At 40.4% G+C, this 23465-nt stretch overlaps 1 protein-coding gene across 1 annotated transcript; it reads right to left on the reverse strand.

Moving 5' to 3' along the window:
* Positions 1-9349: 9349 nt before the first annotated feature.
* Positions 9350-21449, reverse strand: LOC143024437 (uncharacterized). Its single transcript, XM_076183240.1, has 4 exons — positions 21404-21449; positions 15162-15350; positions 11714-13333; positions 9350-10878 (listed from the first exon to the last, which is right to left on the reverse strand). Exons 1-4 carry the CDS (start codon positions 21447-21449, stop codon positions 10154-10156), a joined length of 2580 nt encoding a protein of 859 aa, XP_076039355.1. The 3' UTR covers positions 9350-10153.
* Positions 21450-23465: the final 2016 nt, after the last annotated feature.

A 23465-nucleotide genomic window follows, 5' to 3' on the forward strand; every position in this document is an offset into this window, starting at 1 on the left:
GGGAGTAAGCTTGCCAAATGTCGTAATGGTAAAGTAGTTGTGTGGTTCGGGTGAGGAAATTTACCCCATTGAAATGGTTGACAAAATTATGCAGTGTTATGAATTAGTACGCCTTGATTTAACTGGTGGGAAGGAAGTGCGCTAGTCTTGTTGTGAATGAAATTACTCACCTTTTGTAGAGCTATTGATTAGAAAATCACGAAGTGTATTCTTTTAACCAAAGTTTCGTCTGAGATAGAAGGATGATTAAAAGATAATCTGAGGAACATTAAACATTTATCTCTTCATACATCAAACCATGATATTTGTTGGTATTCACGCCATGTATACTTCCCACCAAGAACATGAGACTATGCGGGTGACGTGGTTTGGCTCAGTATTGAAAGGAAGGTTTGTACTTGTCCCGACTCTGAGCCGCGGTCGTACTTTGAGACGGATAAAGCGCGCATTTGTTTGTGCATTCCAGAAAGATCCCGTCAGTCAGCTTGGTTAGAAGACAGCAATAAACCTGGGGTAGGTACATCGTAGTGCATCACATTAGGTATGAACAGGAGAATGGAGCCAGATAAAATATTTGTCCCTTGTAAGATTGTTTACAAATATGTCTGTTCAAACGCACACACACACGCACGCGCGGAAAAGGAGAAATAATTGGGAATGTTGATAAAAGACAACCTGTCTCCCGACGGACATATCAGCAGGATTGTGGGAGAAGATTAAAGTGGCGTTCAATTATATTGATGAAGAGATGGTGAAAAAACTCATCGAAACCCTCATACGTCCAAGACTGGAACATGTGTCAGTGGTATGGTCCTCACACAGAATGAAGGATATAAGCAAGATTGAGAGAATACAAAGGCCAGCACCCAAACTGGTCCCCAGCCTGACAGATAAACTATATGCGGAAAGACTAAAGGTACTGGGTCTGCCAACTTTGAAAGATCGAAGAGAAAGAGGAGACATGATTACAGTGTTCAGTCCACTAAAGGGGATAGATTGCAGTGATAGGAGATATCTGATTAAAGATGGGAGGGCCTTAAGAGGTTACGGAAGTAAATTAAGAAAGACCACACATCGAAAGGATGTGAAAAAATAAAATTTTCCATATAGATGTATAAATATGTGGAATAGCTTAGAAAGTTATATAGCCCAAGCTCAAACAGTACACGAGTTAAAATCTAAATATGATAGTTGAAAACCAAATATATATATATTAAGTTGGAACCGCAAATGAATTTGAGTCTAGCTATGTAAGAAAATTAGAGAATAGGAGTCTGGATCCAACAAGCGTTGCTCCTTTTCTGTATTGTACAATTAGGTAGGTACATCTAACTCCTTGCCCACCAGAGCTAAAGTGCTGGCTTGCAGTGTTGTATGTTTTTCAGCCCAGGTGTGTGTGTGTGTGGTTTGGGCGCGAACTTAACTAATGAGTTAGCAGTCGAGCGTGGTATCTTTAACAAAGTCCTTACTAAGGCTACAGCAGATGCTGGAAGATCCCTTCGTGGTTTTCGACCAGCCTCTTCGCTAGTGGCATACTTTATACGCTTTAATATGCTAGTTCCGCACGATTCCAGTCACCTCCCCGGCTCAGCAATATTTTATTATCATCATTATTATTGTTACTACTGTTATCATTAATACTATTTATTTGTTTATCCATTTTTTTAAAGTAATTCGCAGGAAGGGTTCTGACAGCCGGAAAGCAGAGCCAGATTTTATCTTGGCAAACAATTTGCACGAGGCCCGTGCTCAGTTCCCAACGGTTCCAACAGATCCCCGTTACTCCCTTGCTCTGTCTGGTCACCCCTCACCCGCTACACACACACACACACACACACACACACTTTCGTCAGATTCACGGCGTGGATTGGAACTCCGGAAAAAAAACGCATTTTTCGTGGATCTCAACTACGAGGAAGTACCTTATTGTATTTGTAGGGAAGGGGAATTCCCGTGGTTTAGTAAAAAGGTAATGAAAGGGGAGAAGAGGAGGTATAACTGAGGGAAATGAAGAAAATGAGGAGGGAGACGAACGGGCTCCCCCTGACAGCAGAAAAAAGAATGTAAACAAAAGATCAGCTGACGACACTGGGGAAATCGAAAATATCAGTAAAAACATTAAGATTAGAAATACAGATATGAGCAGCACAATGGAAGGTGAAGAAAATAATTTCAAGACTAGAGGAAAAACTTGAACAAATGACCGAACATTGGGAGAAGAGGTTCGGTAACGTAGCAAAGATTGCGCAAAGAGTTGAAAAACTGGAAGAACTTGAGAAGGTGAACAAAAACTTAACTAAAGAAATAAAAGATTTAAAAAGGCAGTTAAAAGAAGTAAAAGAGGAGAATGAGGAATTAAAGAGGAATAATAAAGACAATAAAGAGGCCATAGCAAAGGAAGCACAGGGTTGGAAAAAATCCAAGAAAACAATAGAGTTGCATTTACTGACATAATTAAACAGCAAATGAAAGAACAAACTGAAGACTCAGTTATTAAAGTAATGAGACAGAAGGAGAATATAGTAAGAGACTTAGCAGATAAAAAAAAAAGTATAATTATATTAGGAATGGAAGAGAAATATGACCTAAATAGAACCACAAGAATGAATGAGGAAAAAGAAAAAGTAAGCAGTTTACTAGAATTAGTTCAGGAAGATGAACCTGAAATCATGAAACAAATTGAAGAGATGTATAGACTCGGGAAGTATAGTACAGATAAGTCCAGACCAATTAAGATTAAATTCAGGTCACAAACGACGGCAGAGAATATCTTATCCAAAACAGGGAAACTAGCAACAAGTGAACAATATAAAAAGGTATGGATAAAAAGAGAAATGAATAAAGAGGAGAGAGAGGAGGAAAAAAAGAAAAGAGATGAATCTAAGGGAAAAAAATGAGAACAGAACAGAGTCAGAAAAAAGAGAAATTCTATTGAAGAGTAGTGAATATGAAAATAAGGAAATACGACATACTAGAGAAAAACAAAAGGGAAACAGAGAATACAATGGAAGTGGCAGAAAACTAAAAGTGTTACACAAATATAGATGGATTAATAACAGGACTGAATGAGCTGAATGATTATCTGAAGGAAAAAGAACCGGACATAATGGGAATTGTAGAAATGAAATTAAAAGGTCCACTACCACCCAACAGTGTAGGCAATGATGCATATAATTATTGGATTAGAAACAGAGAGACAAAACAAGGGGGTGGAATTATGTTCCTGACTAAGAAGGATATAAACGTGAGGTGTGTCACATATGGAAAGAATACAGTAGAGATGATTATGATCGAAGTGGAAGACAGAGATAAGAAGAGCAGAAAGTTCGTGATAAATTTTGTGCCTCCAAAAACAGCCTCGTGGGAAGAAAGTGAACATAAAAGTATGTTAGAAGACACAAGGATAACATTAAATAAGATAATGGAAGATGGAGGAAAAATAGTTATGATGGGCGACTTTAATTGCAAAGAAGTCTGCTGGGAAGAGATGACAGTAAAGGGTGGAGACGGCTCATGGGAAAATGTTCTACTCGAGATGATTATTGACCATACAATGACACAATGGATACAGGAGAACACTAGGTATAGAAATGAAGAACCATCGAGACTAGACCTAATAATCACATCTGAACCTAGAATAGTGGACAAGATTGAATATAAAACACCAATAAGTAAAAGTGACCACATATTGATTGAACTGGAACTAAATGAGAAAATATACATGAAAAGAAATGAACAATATAGAAATGGAAGAATGATGTATAAAAAAACAAACTTTGATAAAATAAGATAATTCTTTCAAAAAGAAAACTGGGAAGAAATATACAAAGAAGAAACAACAGTGGAAGAGAAATGGAATATTTTGACAAAAAAATACAAAAAAGGAGTGGAAAAGTATGTCCCAAGACAAAAACAAGAAAAATAATATGTAAAGTGCTGGTACAGCAAAAGTTGTAGGGAGTTAAAAGACAAAAGAGATAAAGCTTGAACCAAATGTAAGAAATACAAAAGGCCTGAAAAATGGAAAATATATACTTGTTATAGAAATGAATATGTACAAGTGTGCAGAGAGGAAAAGAGAAAATATGAAAAAGATGTCATAGAAAAATGTAAAGATCAACCAAAATTATTTTACAGATTTGTAAACAACAAACTGAAAAACAAACCAGATTTGGAGAAATTAGACAAGGAGGAGTTGAATACACAGAGGAAATAGAAATGGCGGAAATTATGAACAAACATTTTAAATCAGTGTTTACAAGGGAGAACATACAACCTGAAGAGAGCGAATGGAAAGAGAAAGTTCCCCCTATGAAAGAAATAGAAGTAACAAAGAATGAAATAACGAAACATTTGAGTAATCTTGATGTCAGAAAATCACATAGGCCAGATGAAATAGCAAACTGGATTTTGAAAGAATGCAAGAATGAACTGGCAGGCAAAATACATAGCATAATAAACAGTTCCTTGAAAGAAGGAAAAATTCCAAAAGATTGGAAAAAAGCTTATATAGTACCTATATATAAAGGGGGAAATAAAGAAGACCCTACACCAACTATAGACCAGTCTCTCTAACAAGTACAATAGCAAAAATCTGTAAAAGAATTGTCAAAGTAGATGGGTAAAATATTTAGAAAAAAACAACGTGCTAAATCCAAGGCAATTTGGATTCAGACGAGGACGATCATGCGTCACCAATTTAATATGTTTCTATCCAAGGCTAATAGATATAATACGAGAAAGAGATGGATGGGCTGATTGTGCATTTCTAGACCTAAAAAAAGCTTTTGACAATGTACCACATAAGAAAATGCTTAAGAAATTAGAAATCGAAGGAGGAATACAGGGCAAACTGCTTAAATGGATGGAAGACTTCTTGCAAGAAAGAAAAATGAGAGTAGTGATAAGAGACAAACACTCAAATTGGGATGAAGTAATAAGTGGTGTTCCACAAGGAACAGTTTTGGCCCCAATAATGTTTGCTATATATATTAATGATATCGATGAAAAAATGAAAGTTATATGAGCTTCTTTGCAGATAATGCAAAACTATTAAAAAAAAGTGAACACGGAAGAAGATTGTGAGTCACTACAGAGTGATCTAGATAAAGTCTGGGAATGGAGTAAGAAGTGGGAGATGGAGTTCAATTCTAAAAAGTGTAGTATAATGGAATTTGGAAAAAACAATAACAGAATAACAGGATCATATAAATTGGGAGAAGAAAGTATAAAAAAAGTTGAAAATGAGAAGGACCTGGGAGTCATTGTTATGAATAATATGTCACCTGAGAAACAAATAAGATTTTTGGTGAAACTTATAATTTAATAAGAACAATCAAAGTTGCATTTACATACCTGGATGAAGAAATGGTGAAGAAAATACTAATCACTCTGATAAGACCAAAATTGGAATATGCAGCAACGATGTGGTCACCAAGTACAAAAAAAAAAAAAAAATGCATAAAAAAACTTGAAAGAATACAAAGAACAATTACAAAATTGGCACCAACACTCTCAAAACTATCATATGAAGAGAGACTAGCAAAACTTGAGCTACAGACACTAGAGCAAAGAAGAGAGGAGATTTGATAGCTATTTACAGAATCATGAAAGGCATAGAAATTATTGATAGAGAGGGTCTAATAAAATGGGATGATAGAAATACAAGAGGACACGGAACGAAAATCAAGAAAGACAGCTATAGAAGAGGTCTGAAAAAGAACAGCTTTCCTCACAGAGTAATAGACAGTTGGAACAAGTTAGATGAGAAAGTAGTGTGTGCAAAAACAATACAGGAATTTAAAAATAGCTTAGATAAAATGAGATATGAAGACGGGACACCACGAGCATAGCTCCCCTTCCCGTGAAATACAACTAGGTAAATACACACACACACATACACACACGACTCGATGGCGCGTAGGGACCCAGACTGTCAGTACGGCAGTACCGGCGGTACCTGGTTCGAATCCTGCCCCGGGGTGAAATTATATCTGTATCGCTACGCTTCGACTCGTTACTCCAACTCTCGTGGGCGGAGAGTTGAGGGGGGGGTGCGTGTAAGGTCATAGCATTACCCATAGATCGGTCACACAAGCTCAGAGCTCTCTTCCGGGAGGGAAATAGCTGTCGATCACGAGTCTAACACGTGATCCAAAGACCAAGGTGAATCACACACACACACACACACACTGGCGGCTTCGGCCGTAGGTAAGTGCCTCTTGGTGAGAGTTTCTAATCTCGCCTTTTAACTCATTGGCATCAGGTGAACCTTTACCAGGGGATCGGAGCTATGGAACAGCCAGGGCAAGTGGCAGGCATCAGGAGGTATTGGGAATCGTCCCGGGGACTTCTGAAGGGGCACAAGCTAAGTGTACTTGTAAAGCGATTGTAGATTATTGTATATACGAAGGACCGCAATGCTCAAGTCATATAACCTGGTACCAAGATCTATATATACCAGGTCTAACCACTTCCGACCGAATTTCGAGAGAGTTGGCGCAGCGGGCCCGTGACATCACCTGGCTGCTCAAAGTGGGGTTCGCGCGTCCCGTTGTTGTTAATTGATGTTGGTTCGTTGTACGGGCATGTCGCTGCCTCCGCCCGCACCGCTCCACGCAGTTATATTCTGACAATGAAAATCTATATATACCGGTATATATAGATCTTGACAATATGACTTATTGTACCATTAAGGGTTGTGGCTCAAACCAAAGAGCAATTAAGCCAAATGTTAATTTTCATCGTTTCCCTGCAAATACACGCACATGTGAACGTGTATACATATAAGCACACACGACGATATCTCCCCGTAAAATACAAGTATATAACCACACACACACACACACACACACACACACACACACACACACACACACACACACACACACACACACACACAAATGTGAACGTGTACACATATAAGTACACACGACGATATCTCTCCTTCCCGTAAAATAAAAATATACAAATACACACACATTCTTCATTCAAATTTCTCGGTGGCGTAATCGGTTAAGAGGCAGGTATGGAATGTCAGGATAACGGCGGTACCTGGTTCGAAGCCAAGCCAGAATTAATTTTTTTTTCAGTCTCGCTGCGCTTCGAGTCGTTGGAGATATGTGTGCGTGTAAGTTCATAGATCGGACATACGAGCTCTGAGCTCTCTTCCGGGAGGGAATTAGCTGTCGATCACGAGTCCAATACGTGATCCAAAAGACCAAGATGAATCACACACACATGTGAACATGTACACATATAAGCACACACGACGATATATCCCCTTCCCATAAAATACACACACACACACACACACTGATAATAGCAATGAGCTAGAGAGAGAGATAACGGGGGGGGGGGAAATATAATAGTTCCAGTCTTCCTTAGCGTTTCACAGTTTTCTTCAGTGTTTCACAAAGAGAAAACGGAAGCAGCCAGATGACGTAAGAAGCTGCGCAGAACGGCTCAAACGGTTAGACCTGGTGTATATAGATCTTGGTACCAACAGTCAGCGACTCAGCGCCCTCTCGTACTCCTGAACGCCTACGCCAACTCCTAAACGATGCTATCAAAACAACATATAAAGCCTTATCAGATAGAGTACTGATTTACAATTATGATAAACTCATAGAATGAGTATTCCACATTGATTAAACTACTTCCTTTGTATTTCTAAAGTTCCCTGGACCAAATCCCGAAAAGTATTATTTGTATCTGTGTCGAAAGTGAATTGTGATTTCGCCCGTTTTGTTCACAATGCATTCCATTTTCTGCTCAAGTAAATCAGCGCCATTAAACGTTGTCATATATCATCAAAGGAACATCATTCAAATACCGCCTCGGCAACAAAGCTACACAAATAACGACGTCTTGCATTCATGGAAAAATTATACTCTTTACCTCATCGTTTATGCCAGACGGAATGGCGATATATCACAGTGTTTCAGAAAATGTCCACAAATAATATTTTTGGGGATTTTCTTTGTACATTGTTTGCTTACGTGCATGAGTGTATGCCACAGTTGCTGGTACATGCTGTCATCCAACCCAACTCCATAATACATCAGAATCATTCAAAAAAATATTTCGTTATTGCATATATACAACCTTGTTTACAAAAATGACAACGGCAAAAATACAACTACCTTATACAGAAATATATTAAGTACTCAAGAACGAAAGATGTCTGAATTGTTCCGATATATCATGAATTACACAATTTATATCCTGGTATATGCCTATTTTCGTTGACATTTTTCAGTGCTCTGTGACCTTATATTTTTTCATACATGCTTACGTTTGTGCGTGCCTATGAATATGGTTATTAGTATTTGTATTATACGTTGTTCATGTAGGTGCTCTGCGTTTTCCTATGCGTGTGGATTTGGTTGATCGGTTCAACAGCCCCAAGTAAACACCAGACCTTGTTTATCTAGGAAGCCTTCATGGCAACCACAAAACCATTAATGTTATTGATTTTTGTCAACACTACCAAAGTACTAACCGGAAGTGTGGGTAATAAGTGATTAAAACAGCGCGTCTCACAGTTCATGGGCATTGGATGTAAGTATCAATAGCACGAGTATTGTTTATCACAGATGACAAAATGTGCAAAAGAGGAAAAAGTATGTTGGCTAAAGCTCGTTAACGATGACACTTTTGTTGCTGCCATGAAGACGCCTCTTCCCCGACAGAGTCCGTTACTAGCCTCTTATACGTCACACCAGATCGACGTCTGCACTTGTCATTACCCACCTATTAAGTCCAAGATGGCAAGTCAGTAAGCGTCAGTCTCCTCCAGCCGGCCGGCCCGGTTATCATACTTTCTGGCACTGCTACATGCTCCTGGAAGGATCTCTTTCGTTGTCCTTCTCTACTGTTCTCTGTCTACTTCCTCTTGCGCGGTCCTTCTCGTGGTCTCCTCCCTGATGCACGCCATTCCATGGAGCCATTATTTTGATGCTCAGCATCAACTTTTCAGTTAAAACGCTTTAGGTTAAGTTTACATAATTATACTCTACATACAGCTAGTATAGTAGTAAACGGTAGACGTAGTTCTCAGCGCAGGCTGAGCAGTTGTATTTGAACACTTGTTATTAAACATCAAATGAAAAAATATAATTGAAAACATTTTTATGTCATGTCGCCTAAGGTTGTCACAGACAGCTGGTCTTCATTTTTTAATCAGCAATCCAAATTTGTATTAATTTTTTCAATGTGATTCAAATCCACTACGGCTATTTCAGCACAAACTTCTGCTATTAATATACATAATCATGACAATTCCTACACATACCTGATATAATAATTTGTACACGTACTTGATATAAAACATAAAGGGAGACGTGCCAGATTTATGTTTACATTTATTACAATTATATTGTCAATCACAAATTACTCTTGCATGAAAATAATTATATGCCAAGTAGTGCCAGGCACAACAAAGTTCTCTCTTCAGCAATTCTTTTAGAGCAACTGTACAAACAATTGCTTATCCAAGGTAGATATTATATGGTGTCACATGCAAATCCCTCTATGTTGATAACACTAAACATCTAAATGCAATCGTTTTCGAGTTACAGAGGCCCTTTAAATAGCTGTGACCTTGAATTTCAACTTTTAAGGTCACCCAAGGTCAAAGGTCCCCATGACAGATAAAAGTATATTGTCAAGTTCTTGTATGTCGATAACAGGACACATATATATCTACAACCATGTTTAAATTAAGGTTCACAAACAATTTGTGACCTTAGGCTTGTCGTTTTAGAATTGCTTGAGGTCAGACCACTGCGATTATAACTAAATAGTAAAGGTAAATTTTGTCTTGGTTTGAAGTAAATCGGGAATATCTTGAGGAAGTTAACCCCCTCCCCCATCATATTTTCAGTGATCTTGATATACTTCATCTTAAATAAAATTTAATAGAGTAATACAGGTACTATTGGCCACTTTTCCTGAAAGTTTTATGTCAATCGATTCAGCTGTTTTGCTGTATTATTGCGAACAATAAAACAAAGGAATAATTTCAACCAAACGGATTACTATGTACCAGGACTTCTTCTGAGTGAGTTAATGACTGCTGTGAGGATTGACACCCAGCCAATAGTCTGAATACCACTTGATGACATTAGTATCAACAGTAGCGTGGGGTCAATCAATGCAAAAGATAGATAATATAACTGCAGTACGCAACGACGAAAACCAAGATGGCCAACAGGATCACCGTCCTTCCCACGCAATTAACCCTTTCCGGGCTCTGAGTCTCTCTCTTGGCGGTGATCTTCGCCGTCATGGGAGACACGGACCCCACCCGCATCACATTGTAAGTGAACCGGTTGACGAGAACGTGCAACGCTACGATGACGAAGCTGACGACGATGCAGAAGATGAACCAGACGTCGATGAGTTTTAGGTAGGACGTGGTGGGCAGGTCGCTGCTGACCTGGGTAAAGAGGGCAGCCAGCACGAGGAGCGCTGTCAGTGACACCATGACCCGGTCCTGGAAGTTGTTGACGTCAAACATGAGCGTCAGGAAGCAAATCAAGACGAGGAGGAAGGTGGGCACATAGGACGCCGTGATGTAGTAACGGTATAGGTTGCGGAATTTCAAAGTGATCCTCAGAGCGCTCCTTCCTTCGAGGGTCAAAGAATCCTCCTTCATGCCTAAGATCTGGTACTCGAGAGACGAGGTCTTCCCCGTGAACTCGATCTCGCCGAAGATGAGTTTGGTGAAGTCGTCCGGGTCATGCCGGAGGCGCATGGTGATGGGGCACAGTTGAGTATCAAAGGGATAGTTGGCCAGCTCGAACCGACAGATGAACTCGATGGAGAAATACTTTTCGTAGAAGATGTCGGTCTCGTTGCCTTGGTAGATCAGGTCTGAGGAAAGCCGGAAAATAAAAGTCAGACTCATTCCACTCATTGAAAGACGAGCAGGAGAGAAGGAAAGGGAAAACAAATACTATTACAAACTGACAAATGGGCAAGAGGAAGAATCTTTATGAATCGTCTCCATTAAAAGAATCTGGTCACTTTTAACTTTTACTATCCCTCTAATTTCCTATCTACCTTAATTTTCTCCTTTGCACCGATTCCACCTCTACGGTGCGATGTTGTCCTCAAAGACATGAGCATTAGCTACTGCTGACAAAATTCCTTCTCTCTTGAAGCGTGCAAAAATAAACATATACTTTTCATGGGACAGAAGTATCAAAAGCGTTTGAAAAGAATAGGAGGTGAGGAAACTTATACGCTCATGTTCTAGTGTAGCCGTTTAAGAAGGGTGAGGGAGTTAGTCCCAACGTTCGCCTGTGTTTTGCAGTAGTTTTGGGAGCTGGATGGACCACATAGGTGTGTTTTTTTTTGGGGGGGGGAGGCGGTGAACCTTTCATGGAGAACTCTGCTGTACATAAACACACACACACACACACACACACACACACACTGTGACTACTATTGAATTACTTTATTCCACTGTAAGAGGGAAATGGGGAATGCACAGCAGTGGGATTAACAAGAGCTTGTTACGGCAAAGGGAAAAACCCAAGGCTGACTACTGTCCCAATAGAGACGGTTCTACTCAACAGGAAGTCAAAACTCCAATCTGAAAGGAGTTTCGATGTTTTGACGCCCCGTTCAAACATGAGGCCATGCAGCACCCGGAAAAATGAAATCGTTTGATATTTGGTACTTAAACTGGATAATGGGTCTTTACCTTCCTCCGTCGTTGTGTCATCGTCCGGCAGAGGCAAGGAGACTGTCTTGACCCACATAATGGTGTTCAGCGTCTCCAGTTTGCATATGCTAAAGTCGTCGCCCGCAAACTTGGAGTCCGGGTACCATATGCCATCCACGTCCTCGACAAGGTTTAAGTTCACGTCCTCGTGCACCATCCGGAAGTAAAGACGACTGTCACGCCACTTCCGGGTCACGATGATGTCCAGAAGTAGCTTCGAATTGCGAATGTTGAGCTCCCGGATGGTGATGAACTTGAAGTCGACGGTGACGGTGGTGGCTTCGTTGTTCTTGAGGGAAGGAGGTGACATTTCCTTCTGGTACCCGTCCCGGATGATGACAGTGTCACAGTTCATTTCGTCGTTCTGCATCGGACAGTCGATCCGGCGGTCGCACCTCTTCGAACTGTGGATGCAGCTTCCGTCCGAGCAGGTGTATTGGTCCTGGTTGCAGGTCGTCAACTTGAGGGAGATCACCTCTTCTTCGCAGTTGTCGTGAACGAGTCTCCATGGGTTGGTGCTGATCGGGTACATGGACGGGTCCAGCAGCTCTGCGTATATGGTGGGGTCTTGTATGTCTATCAGCTTCCACGTTCCTCCATTGTGGCCGTCCGCTTTGACATCCATCCAAACGATCTTACTGTTCTGCGTTCCCAGGAACACGGGCATACCGTTCTCTGTGCCATAGACATAATAGCGTCTGTCGAAGTGCGAGTTTGTGCAGAGACCTCGCAGGTAGAAAAAAAGAGGCTTGTCAAACTGGCAGACGGTGCAGAAATCGGCGTCGCACGTTTGCTCCTGCCACTCGCTGATCCTGCTGTCCTGAGTGTTGACGGCGATGCACTCCGCCTCGGCCTCCTCCGTCTCCAGGATGTTGTACTCGGCCACCTCGCCCGAGAGGTAGTTGTGCCACGTCTCGTTGACCTCGTTGTACAAGAGGCCGAGCCAGACTGGCGCGTTCTCGTTAACTTCCAGGCAGAGGTTCTTGTAGACCTCCGCAGTGGCAACGATCATCTTGTTTTCGTCCGAGTTGGCCGGCATTGGGAGGTGGCCCGACATCAATGAACACAACTTCGCCGACTCGACGAAGTTTCTGCTTTCGGGGAACAGGATGAAATAGGACGGCTTCTGGAAGCAGATGTCGTCCCTGGGGATGTTGATGATCTCAGTGTCTTGACCGATTTCGAAATCAGCCTCGATGTCACGGAAGTCCAAGAGGGTGGGGCCCAGCGTCGAGAGGAGCTGGCACGTGGCATATTGATAGATCTCGTCGGAGGTTAACGTGCGATTGATCATGAAGAACTCTCCGAGCAATCCCCGGATGGACTGAGCGGGGTCCATCCCATCACTGAAGCTGTCCTGCTCCTGTCCGATGAAGAGGACTCCCCCACCGATGACGTCCAGTCCGGATATTTCTCCCTCGACCCTCAGCCTCATGTTCTTCTCCTGGCCCTGGAGGTAGACCTTTGCCGTCAGTTGGACTAGGTCCAAGGTGAAGCACAGACTGCTCCAGATCAGGAGAGGTAGCACGAAGGGGACATTGATTTCGATGCGATCTTCGCAGCAGTGTAGTTGGAGCTCGTTGTCCTGGAAAGCCACTCCTGTTTGGCAAGAAGAACATGAACAAGGTTTTCAAAAATGGAACTCCGTCGATACGACAGTAGTGTGGTATTTCACGCCATAACTAGAATTATTAAGTGTACATTGTTACCTTAACCATATCTGTAATCCTAAACTCGAACTCCTTTTTGATTTATTGCTAGACAGTACGCCACTGTCCAAAACACAAAGGCGACATGAAACGCAAAATTATTTGTTAACAGTTTGAGTAATATGCACGGCGTAATTCGTTGAGAATAGTCTTGTTAATAAGATGCAAAATGCTCAGGGCCATATGAGGAGTTTTTCCTCAATGACATCATCGATTAAGTGCTCAGCAGAGCACAGTTTGGTTAATGGTTTCATGTCGATCCAAAACGGACACATAATATTAATAAATATTCGATTTTCTATTTGTGTTATTTTTTCAAATCTAAGCCTCGTCTGGAGAAGAATGATAATATAATTTTCATTGTAGTCTGTCAATGTGTACAGGTAGTGGAAGTTGTTAGAGTGACTTTGTGAGTGTGCGTGCTTAATTAGGCGTCAGGCGAGCTTGACAGGGTGCACATGTGGGTATTAGTATCCTGGTGCCCCGTGAGTAAAACAAGCACATTGCCGCTTAATACTGAAAAATGCCCAGATATAAATAACAAAATATTGCGTATGTTATCACGCACTTGAACCGGGAACTTAATTGTGCGACATTATCCTAACTAATCGGAATAATTTCTAAAGACTCGTTGAACGGCGGGAACGGCAAGAGAAGCGACGGTAAATATCACAGAAGTTCAATGTTGTTATTGGCTGAATCAGAATTGGTTTGGGAAGGTGAGGTGAGGTTAGGTCTGGTTAGGCTAGGTTAGGTTATATTACTATAGATTATATTAGGCCAGTCAGGTTAGAGTAGGTTAGGGTTAATTTAGGTTGGGCTAGGTCACAATTACTGATACTGTATTGGAAATAACTTTTATAACAACAAATAACATTTTCATCCCTTCATCTTCCTTTCAGTACCATTCTTATGAATGTAAACACGTAAAGCCTTAAGGTTTCCTAAGCTGCCCGTGATTGACTGGTCGCTATTACCCCAGAGATGCATCTCCCACTCCCTTCCTCCGTGTAATTTTAATTTAACGCAGTCCACAAATACTCAAACATGCGCCGCTGTGTGAAGAATAACTTAATGTAAAACACTGCGTGTACGCACAATTGGACCTCCATATACAGAACTGAAGGTACTTGTAACGAAATGAATATAAATATTTCCATAATCATGGAAAAGCAAATCGTTCTAACCAAGGGTGGCACTCTATTTTTCTGGTAGTCAAAAGGCTATTCTATTCATCCCCGTGGCACCATTTTGGTAGTTAGGAGGTTAGAAATATATTTTATTCATCCCCACCGCACCAGGAATCCCAGTAATTAAAGGGTTGAGGTGTAAAGATAAAGAGACCAGCGGTTCTGAAACTGAACCACGGACAGCCAGAGTTGTATGAGGGACTTTCATCTGACCATGGCAGGTGCATTCATTTCGTAAATATTCAATGGATGCTTTATTCTATTTTTTTTTTAACTAACCCTTACGATTTTCTACAGGATATAGTTTTTTGGTGGAGTGAAAAATCCGAAAATAATCAATTTACCAGGTTATCATAAACTAAATAGAAAATGTCATATGGGGAGGCTTTAGTTTAATCCAAGACCGAAGGGTAAAATATAAACAAGCGAAATTTGGAAAACCGCTATCATAGGGGTACATAAGACTTTTAGTCAACAAGATATAAGAACGAAGACCTCTCCCACATTGAGGCATGTGAAACCACTTACGGAGTTCATTGTCGCTGCCATGGATAGCGTAAGAGATGATGGGGATGACGTTACGATACTGGACGGGGAAGATCCTGAAACAGGCGCCTAGCTGGACAAGGGTGGGGAGGGATTTCTTCGGCTTCAGGAACGAGTTGACACTCACCACGCCGTTGGGCTGCATCTCCACCACGGGGATGGCCAAGGTTCCTGAAGAAGGGGGTTGTCATTATCAAAGTCGATGTTACTGTTTTTTCATGTATCAAAAATGGAACAATCAAAGACTCGCATGTCTTTGCAAAGAAGAAGATGTACTAATTAAAGATGGCACAGGTTCCTTAAGAAGAAAGTTAAAATGATAAAAATCGATATTTTTTTCCTGTCAAAATAATGGTAAAGGACAGAATGTACAGTATTAAATTAAGATCAAGTGCCGAGGAAGAGATAACACTTCATTCATCCTTGACTCTACAACGCTGAAAGAATTCCAAGACTGCGTAAAATGGAAAGATGTCTGGAGGAAGAATCATTCTAGAACCTACCAGTGGAAGGAAAGAATGGCAAATGGAAACGAAAAGTATTGATACGTAAGAAGGGTAAGGGTTTTAAGATGTTTGAGAATCGCAAAATCTCACAAGGGATATATAAATTGTTTCGGTGAAGGTTTTGAAACATTTCTCACATCTGATCCCCATGTTTTTCCTCAAATCCTGTCACCCAGCCAGTAAATTTCAGCTCTTGTTGTTGGTCATAGAAACAAGCTTTTCTCAGGTCAAATGTTTTAGTTGCAATGTTTTCGTGTTTCATGATGAATAGGTCTAGTATATCCACATGCACTGTAAGCTCTTTTATATATTAAAGAATTAACCTTCAGCAAAGAAAATACTTAGCGACTGCTCACACTGCAACTTTTCTTCGTAGAGAAAGGACGCAAACAATAAAAAAACAATAATGAAAACATTAAAATGACTGATTAACCCTTTACGTGTCAGTGCCTAATTTGAAGATTTTACTAGTCAACACCAACTAATCTTATTCATACATGAGCTCTCCTCGTGACCCTGGTAAGAAGTCGAGTCGTCGCTCAAGGCCATGACACCATTACCTCCCGTCTTCCATCTTGATGTGCAGCATACTAATCTTGAAAAAAATAGCTGCCTTTCTTGTTTTTACAAACGTCAGCTGTGTTGCGGTCGATTATCACTCATTCCATCTCACATCAATCTCTTATGTCGCGTTCGAGTATACTGGAATTATTTTAAGTGTTACTACGCAGGTAAACTATGTTGGCAAATTTCTCAAGGTGGGGTTCTCTTCTACATGTAAGAATTTTCATCTGAAGGTCAAACGTTACACTTTGATTTTGTGGGGTTGTGTGCACCACGAACAAATCGTCACATTCAGCCAGCAGTGGAATTAGTGAGAATATTAAGCTGATGTAGAGTTTCAGTTATTTGCCGTTTCGCTTTGAGTTGCTACTGGATACCACCGCTGCCACCACTGTGCAGCTGAATGAATCTTCGTTTGAATGTTGACTGGTATCTCCATCGCAGATCCTAGTGTAGTCGCGTGGTGTTGCTTGCGCCTTGTAGGGTAACCGGGAATCGTGGATATTCCGAGTATTTAGTTACCTTCAGCACATAATTTAGGGAAAACGACGCGCTAGATCTAGATCTTCTATTACTCCTCCTAACACTTTGTCGCAAAAAGAATTGGCACTCAAAGAATTTTGTTCTGGCTAGTGACAGACGATTTTATTCAGTTTAGAGGAATGCCTGTCCAGTATATGCTTAGCAATTGTCTTGATTATAATTCCTTTGCTAAGTAAATGTACTTTCAATCCCGGAAGAGACACTAACCTTCAGGGCACAACTCGGCACATGGAGGGCAGTTTCACCTTTACTCTGTGATTCGACAAGTGGTTGACTCAGAGGAGTCCGTCAGTCGTTGTCAGCCGAATGGGTCTGCAAGCCCTCTCTTTCTCCCTCTCTCTCTCTTTATTTCTCTCTCTCTCTTTATGGCCAATACCTGTCACTAGAAGAGCCAATGATTTAAGAACCTAACTCTTCTCTAGCTCAACGTTTCGAATCTTTGGTAGAACGAGTGTGCGTGTGGAGTTCTTTGATCTAACCTATACACTGTGAGATAGCGCAGGGGTCATTGCTTGTCGTTGAAGTTGTGATACATGACGGTAATATGAAAACCTTTATTCAACAACCTTTGAGTTAACCTGCAGTTCACGAACACCAGAGGAGAATCAACTCGCCTGCTTAGAATAAACTGTAATTGGGGTCCGCAGTGTAGAGACACCACAAATCTGTACATGAACCCGGAAACGACACTTGAATCCTTCCTTTCCCGCCCTAACCTCAGGTCTCCTCTAGATATTTTATTCCAACGCCAGGTGACTTAATTCAGATTTAGTGGAGCGTTTGGATGCTAGAAGGCTGATGACCTAACTAAAAACCATGTGCGTCTAAGTACTTCTGTTCTTTACTATGTGCTGGACATTGAACTGGTCTCAAAGACCTGCAGTCCACGACTGTGGTACCGGGACAAAGCAACAGTTAACGATTTGACCGAAATAAATCTACGGTAAATTCCGGACGTTTTCAAATATATCCTATAGTGTTTTCAACAAGGAGCTAAGATAAATGGGAAGCAAATGGACGACGGGTGGAAGTGGGAGGGTTGAGGGTGCATGCTTTGGCTGGCTCCCTCCCTTATAAGGGGGAAGAAGTTTTTTGGTATGTAGATAGATAAGTAGTTAGATTGATAGATATCTTTCTGTATCCGTTGTAAACTTCAAATCAGGCGACTTACTTTACGAATTCTGCTCTGGCTAAAATATGGCAATTTTCAGCAGTTGACGGTTGTAGAGGTGTAATAGATCTTACTGTGACTGGAATTCAACATCCGGCTGAATAACATCTTCCTTCTTATGCCAGAAAAAATGCAAAGTACACCATCACGTTAAACCAGTTAGGAACACTTGTTTTTCACGCATCGGTGATATGAGAATGATTATATTTTTATATCAATTACCATAAGCGTTGGAACTCAGGTTCACGTCCATGACATCCGCTAAAATCGTTCTTCTTCATCCACAGGGTAAAAGTGGTGGCTTCGGCCGCAGGGAACCTACTCAAGGCGTGAGTTTCTTTACACCACGGAAGGCATTAAACTGGTGTAAAGAGGGCTTTATTCCCACCCCGATTAAAAACCAATAAATATAAACCGGGTGAGAAAAATCCGAACAAAATAGAACAATTCCCTTATTGTTTGTAAAAGATCAAGATTGTAGATTGCAAGACTGCAATCAAGTTTCCACGTCGTATGAACAATGCGTTGTTAGATCCACAGATAGTAATGCTTGACATAAAAAAAAAAAAAAAAACGCTCAAGGATCAAAGCACATTAAGGAAGAATATGAACTTGTGTAAAATGAATTTTATGCACCTATTAAACCTGAAAAAACAATAATGATAATAATAATAAACACCTTTATCTAGATTTACATCTAGTAATACCTAGGATGAATTCGACACAAACTGTAAAATAAAGTGTAAAATGCAGTGTAACTTAGTATATCATAAGCATGATGGCACTGATTTCTTTAGGTTGTCGTTATTTACGAACTATACAGTATTACAATCTAACAATCTAATAATCTAATATCTACGAACAAACAAGGGTATCGTCTGTTATCATTTAGGAAACAAATATAAATACTTAATTCACATTACTTTGTAACTTTCCCTGACATCATGCATAAATTGTTATTACACCGTAACCCAGAAACTTAATTTTCTATTATTCTTTCCATCTGTTAGAACGGGTTAAAACGTCGCTATTTGCGGCGGAGGTCGAGGTGACGACGGTTCGAACCCTGCCGCCAGCGTGTTGGACCAAGGACATGGGTCATTAAATTCCAGGATACAAAATCTTCTGTAAGGGGAACCGTTCCATACTCCCGATGGGAGAGAGTTTCGCAGCGTTAAATCAAATCATTATTATTATTTTAATTCCTGTCCTGTAATTTGGTACCAATGTTGCTGCATTTCCATGTCTGTGGGAAGGGTAGCCTGACATTTTTGCTCTCACGGCTCCATCGGCCACCACGGTGAGGTACAGAGGCTGCACTACCCTCCGTGGGATAGACAGGCGAGTCTGCAGTGGATTCTGAAGGTTGCCCACTTGTCCTTTACGGTGCAAATGTGATCCATTTGCGACTGATTGGTACCTAGAGCACCGGTAATTTTCAAGAAAGGCTTGAGTTGAACGTAGTGCCTGTTCATCTAGTTTGACGATGAAATATTTAGAGATGCGTGTCCTGTCTCGCGTGAGGGAATACAACTACAGTATGTATCTATAGTTTGCATCAAGTCACCTGCAAGTCCTTGACACTGATTGCCAGAAAAAATTCTGTTTTTGCATAGTTAAGTTAAATGCACCGTTAACGATTTCTGACCTACGTCGGAGGTGATCCTCTCCCAGCTGTTCGTCTACAAATCCCCATCGTGTAACGTACTTGGGTGTGGGGAGGGCTCTCTTCGTTACTCCACCCCCCAAACCCCGTCCCCACTCCCCTCGGACGAATAAAATTGTTTGGAATTATCCAGAATAAAATAGCAAAAGGTGCGCCACATCAGGGACGACTAAAGTCGAGTCATCGTCGCCGGTAACCGGGGCTTCTATCCTTGAGGCCAAACCGTCGAAAGCTTTGACACTTCGAAGGCTCAATATTCACTTGGAAGATCACTTAAAAATTTCATTATTAATTTATCTACTAATCTATTTATTTACTTATTCATCCATATATTCATCTATTCATATGTTTATTTATATATTTATACATTTATTCATTTGTTTGCTTATCTATTTATCTTTTCTTCTTTTTCTTCCTATTATTATCTTATTCCTTTGCTTTTCTTTGACTTCGTTATGTACAAAAGATCTCTTGTCAATTTTTATGCTGTTTCATTGCATTTCATTGTAACATACTTGGAGACCAAATTCGAAATGACTGACGTCATCACTTGGGATAAAGCACTCAAGAGGTGAAAGAGTCGACTGTTTTTCATTCAGTCACACGTCTGTATGGCGAGATACGTGTTTTTTCATACTGTTATTCTTAAAAAAAAAGTTTTATTTTAGTAAAATCAAAATATGACTATCTCACCAAATAAATGAACACGAAAAAGCGAAGCACGTTTTCCGCTGTGACATTTATTGTTATCAATTGGCAATTATGCAGATAAAGTTCGAGAAAGTTATCTGCATATCAAGGTCCCGACATGGGTAACTACTGCCCCGGGACGAGTCGAAAAGTGCCGCCCCCCTCCACATACACCACCACTACCACCACCTTCCACATCTGATGGTCACTGGCACGATTCGCATTTAACATTCATACACAAAACAACGTTTATACACACATCATTCATATACACAACTCATGATAGATAAATCATGCATTAAAAGTACATTGGGAGGAATTTGCTTCACCTTCTTTTAACCAAAAGTGCCGCCCCCCCCAAAAAAAAAAAAAAAAACGTGCCGCCCCGTGCCTTGCTGCATATTCATTATGCTATTACCAAAACACTTGTGCATTGGTATGCAATGACGTGCAATAATTGCCAGCAGTCAAGGAAAAAATAATTATAGAACTGCCAGTTGTCAGAAAATTAAGCTGTAAAAATGTTTTGAGATCAGTGTTACATTTTTCCTTTTAGAGCTGCAAATTTTTTATTCATTCTCTATGAACATTTGATTCACGAAAAAAGTTATTTTTGAAAAACAGTAATATACTAAAAGTGATCTTTTTTGACATCTGCAAGTGGCGCAGTCGATGGCTTTGCTACATTACTTTAATCAGATGAGGATCATGCTTTGAAGAAAACGGGGTCGATCGACATCCAATTTTGTTCCACGAATTCGAATAAATAAAATAATTTGTCGATGTATAGTTACAGCAAAGTTTCTTAACATAGATAAAATTACCTTAGAAATTTAATTCACACTTGAATAACAGCTGTCCCCCACTCCCCCTCTCAAAAGAATGCAAATAAAGATAACTGAGAGATTAATTTAGTAATCAGCGTGACAAAGTGAGAGTACACAAGCGCCAGGGCCCGTTACGGGGAGCAAGCAGGGTAACAAAACAAGAACAAACGGACGAAACAGTGTTTACGCACGCATTTAAACAAAACAAAAGTACCTTATCTAGATATTTGTTCCATCACCAAAGCATTTACACTTACCTGTAAGGGCTAAGAACCCACATACTATAGTCAGGTAGACGTGCATCTTCAAAGTTCAGTTACCTGTGAAGATGAATAAATAGGACAATCAGAAAAAAAGACTAATGAAAATAGTAATGTTTTGATGTCTTCCTATCTCTGTCCCCGTCTCTAACACCCTGCGCGTGCTATTTAAGTTTGCCTGGAATAATTCAATTATAATTTAAATATATACCTTGTGCGACTTTGCGCAAATGGCCTTATAGCTTTAACGGTGTTATATTCGGCCGGAATTAACATTTATTTATTACTACAAGAGACATTCTTGTCGTCTTGTTCAATTGACCAAAATTGCCATTACATCTAATTTTTCAATATCGAAAATGAAATACTGCCTCTCAACGAAATTATTAGAACTTAGGAAGAACAGAGGAATATACATTGTGCCAAGAATTAATCGATAAAGATTATAGAGGAGTTCTAATGATCCATGACAAAATATGTTGGCCGCATGATGTAGCTCTTCGGTTGGCAATCACTCACAAAAAATAGTAAATAGAATTATAATAAAAAAGTAAAATAATAAAAAATAAAATAAGATAAAATAAAATCAAATAATGGTGATAATAATAGTAATAAATAATAATAATAATAATAATAATAATAATAATAATAATAATAATAATAATAATGATAATTGATAATTAATAATAATAATAATAATAATAATAATAATAATAATAATAATAATAATAATAATAATAATAATAATAATAATAATAATAATAATAATACATAGACATACACACGACACGGTGGCGTGGTTGGTAGAGTCCCTGACTGTCACTACGGCGGTCTGGGTTCGAATCCTGCCCAGGGCTGAAATAATTTCAGTATCGCTGCGCTTCGAGTCGTTACTCCAACTCTCGTGGGCAGGAAGTTGGGTGTGTGTGTGTGCGTGTAAGGTCACAGCATTACCCATAGATCGGTCATACGAGCTCTGAGCTCTCTTCTGTGAGGGAAATAGCTGTCGATTACGAGTCCAGCCCGTGGTCCAAAGACCAAGGTGAATATACCAAAAGCTTTTTTCCCCCTTACACGGAAGGTAGCCAAAAGAAAAATCTGTAGAAACCACTCCCACCCATTCCATCCCTTACATTACTCCACTCCCCTCTACCCTCTTCCCTCCCTCTTATCTTGGCACCTCCTGGATGACGGGTCATCCCTGCATCTTGTCCACTGCACTGGGTCAGAAGCAGTGTCGCAAGACAGCACATCCACAGCAAGACAGCTTCATTAATTCGATGACCCCCCCACCTCTCCGTCCCCTCATGCAGAAAAGGAGAAGACGGGAAGAAAATCCCTTCTGGCTGCGTCAATTTATTTCTCATACATACTCCCTCACCCCCATCCCCTACCCACTCCCCCTCATGCATCACAGCATCATCCATACACAACCATTCTCCATTCATCCCTATCTTCTGTCCTCTCCCGTCCTTCCTCAACAGACATTCCCCTCTTTCCCAATACCCCTTTTACCCCATCCATCCATCTCATTCTAGGACGTCCCCTCATGTCCACTCCTTCCACCTCTGCCTTCCACGCCTCTTTTACTAATCTTTCTTTACTCATTCTTTCCATGTGTCCAAACCATCCTAATACTCTTTCATCAACCCTATCTCCCAACTCCCGTTCTATCCCTGTTCTCCTCCTCACCTCATTTCTCACTCTATCTAGCCCAGTAACCCTTATCATACTTCTCAGCCATTTCATCTCAAACACATTCACTCCATCTCTCTTCCTCTCTTATGTTCCATGTTTCTGCCCCGTACAGACCTGTCGGCACAATCACTCCATATAATATCCTCCAAGCATCCATTCCCAAATGTCTATTTCTCATTACACTTTTTAATCTCCCAAGGCATTTACTCGTTTCTCTCAATCTACATTCTACTTCCCCCCTACTCCTCCCTTTCCTAGCACTTTCGCACCCAAGTATCCAAAACTATCCACTTCTTCCAGTCTCTCTCCCTTAATACTCACTTCCAGTCTGCTGCCACTCTCTCCCCTTGTACATCTCATC

The sequence above is a fragment of the Oratosquilla oratoria genome, chromosome 4, assembly GCF_046742065.1.
Source record: "Oratosquilla oratoria isolate Oo_2021 chromosome 4, ASM4674206v1, whole genome shotgun sequence".
Taxonomy (NCBI): Eukaryota; Metazoa; Arthropoda; class Malacostraca; order Stomatopoda; family Squillidae; genus Oratosquilla; species Oratosquilla oratoria.

Excerpts from the sequence above, each read along its gene's own strand:
- LOC143024437 (XM_076183240.1), bottom strand. The coding sequence starts at position 21,449 with ATGCACGTCTACCTGACTATAGTATGTGGGTTCTTAGCCCTTACAG. Across the intron at positions 15,351-21,403 it reads TGGGTTCTTAGCCCTTACAG|GAACCTTGGCCATCCCCGTG; the intron begins GTAAGTGTAAAT and ends CCCCTTCTTCAG. Across the intron at positions 10,879-11,713 it reads TGACACAACGACGGAGGAAG|ACCTGATCTACCAAGGCAAC; the intron begins GTAAAGACCCAT and ends GGCTTTCCTCAG.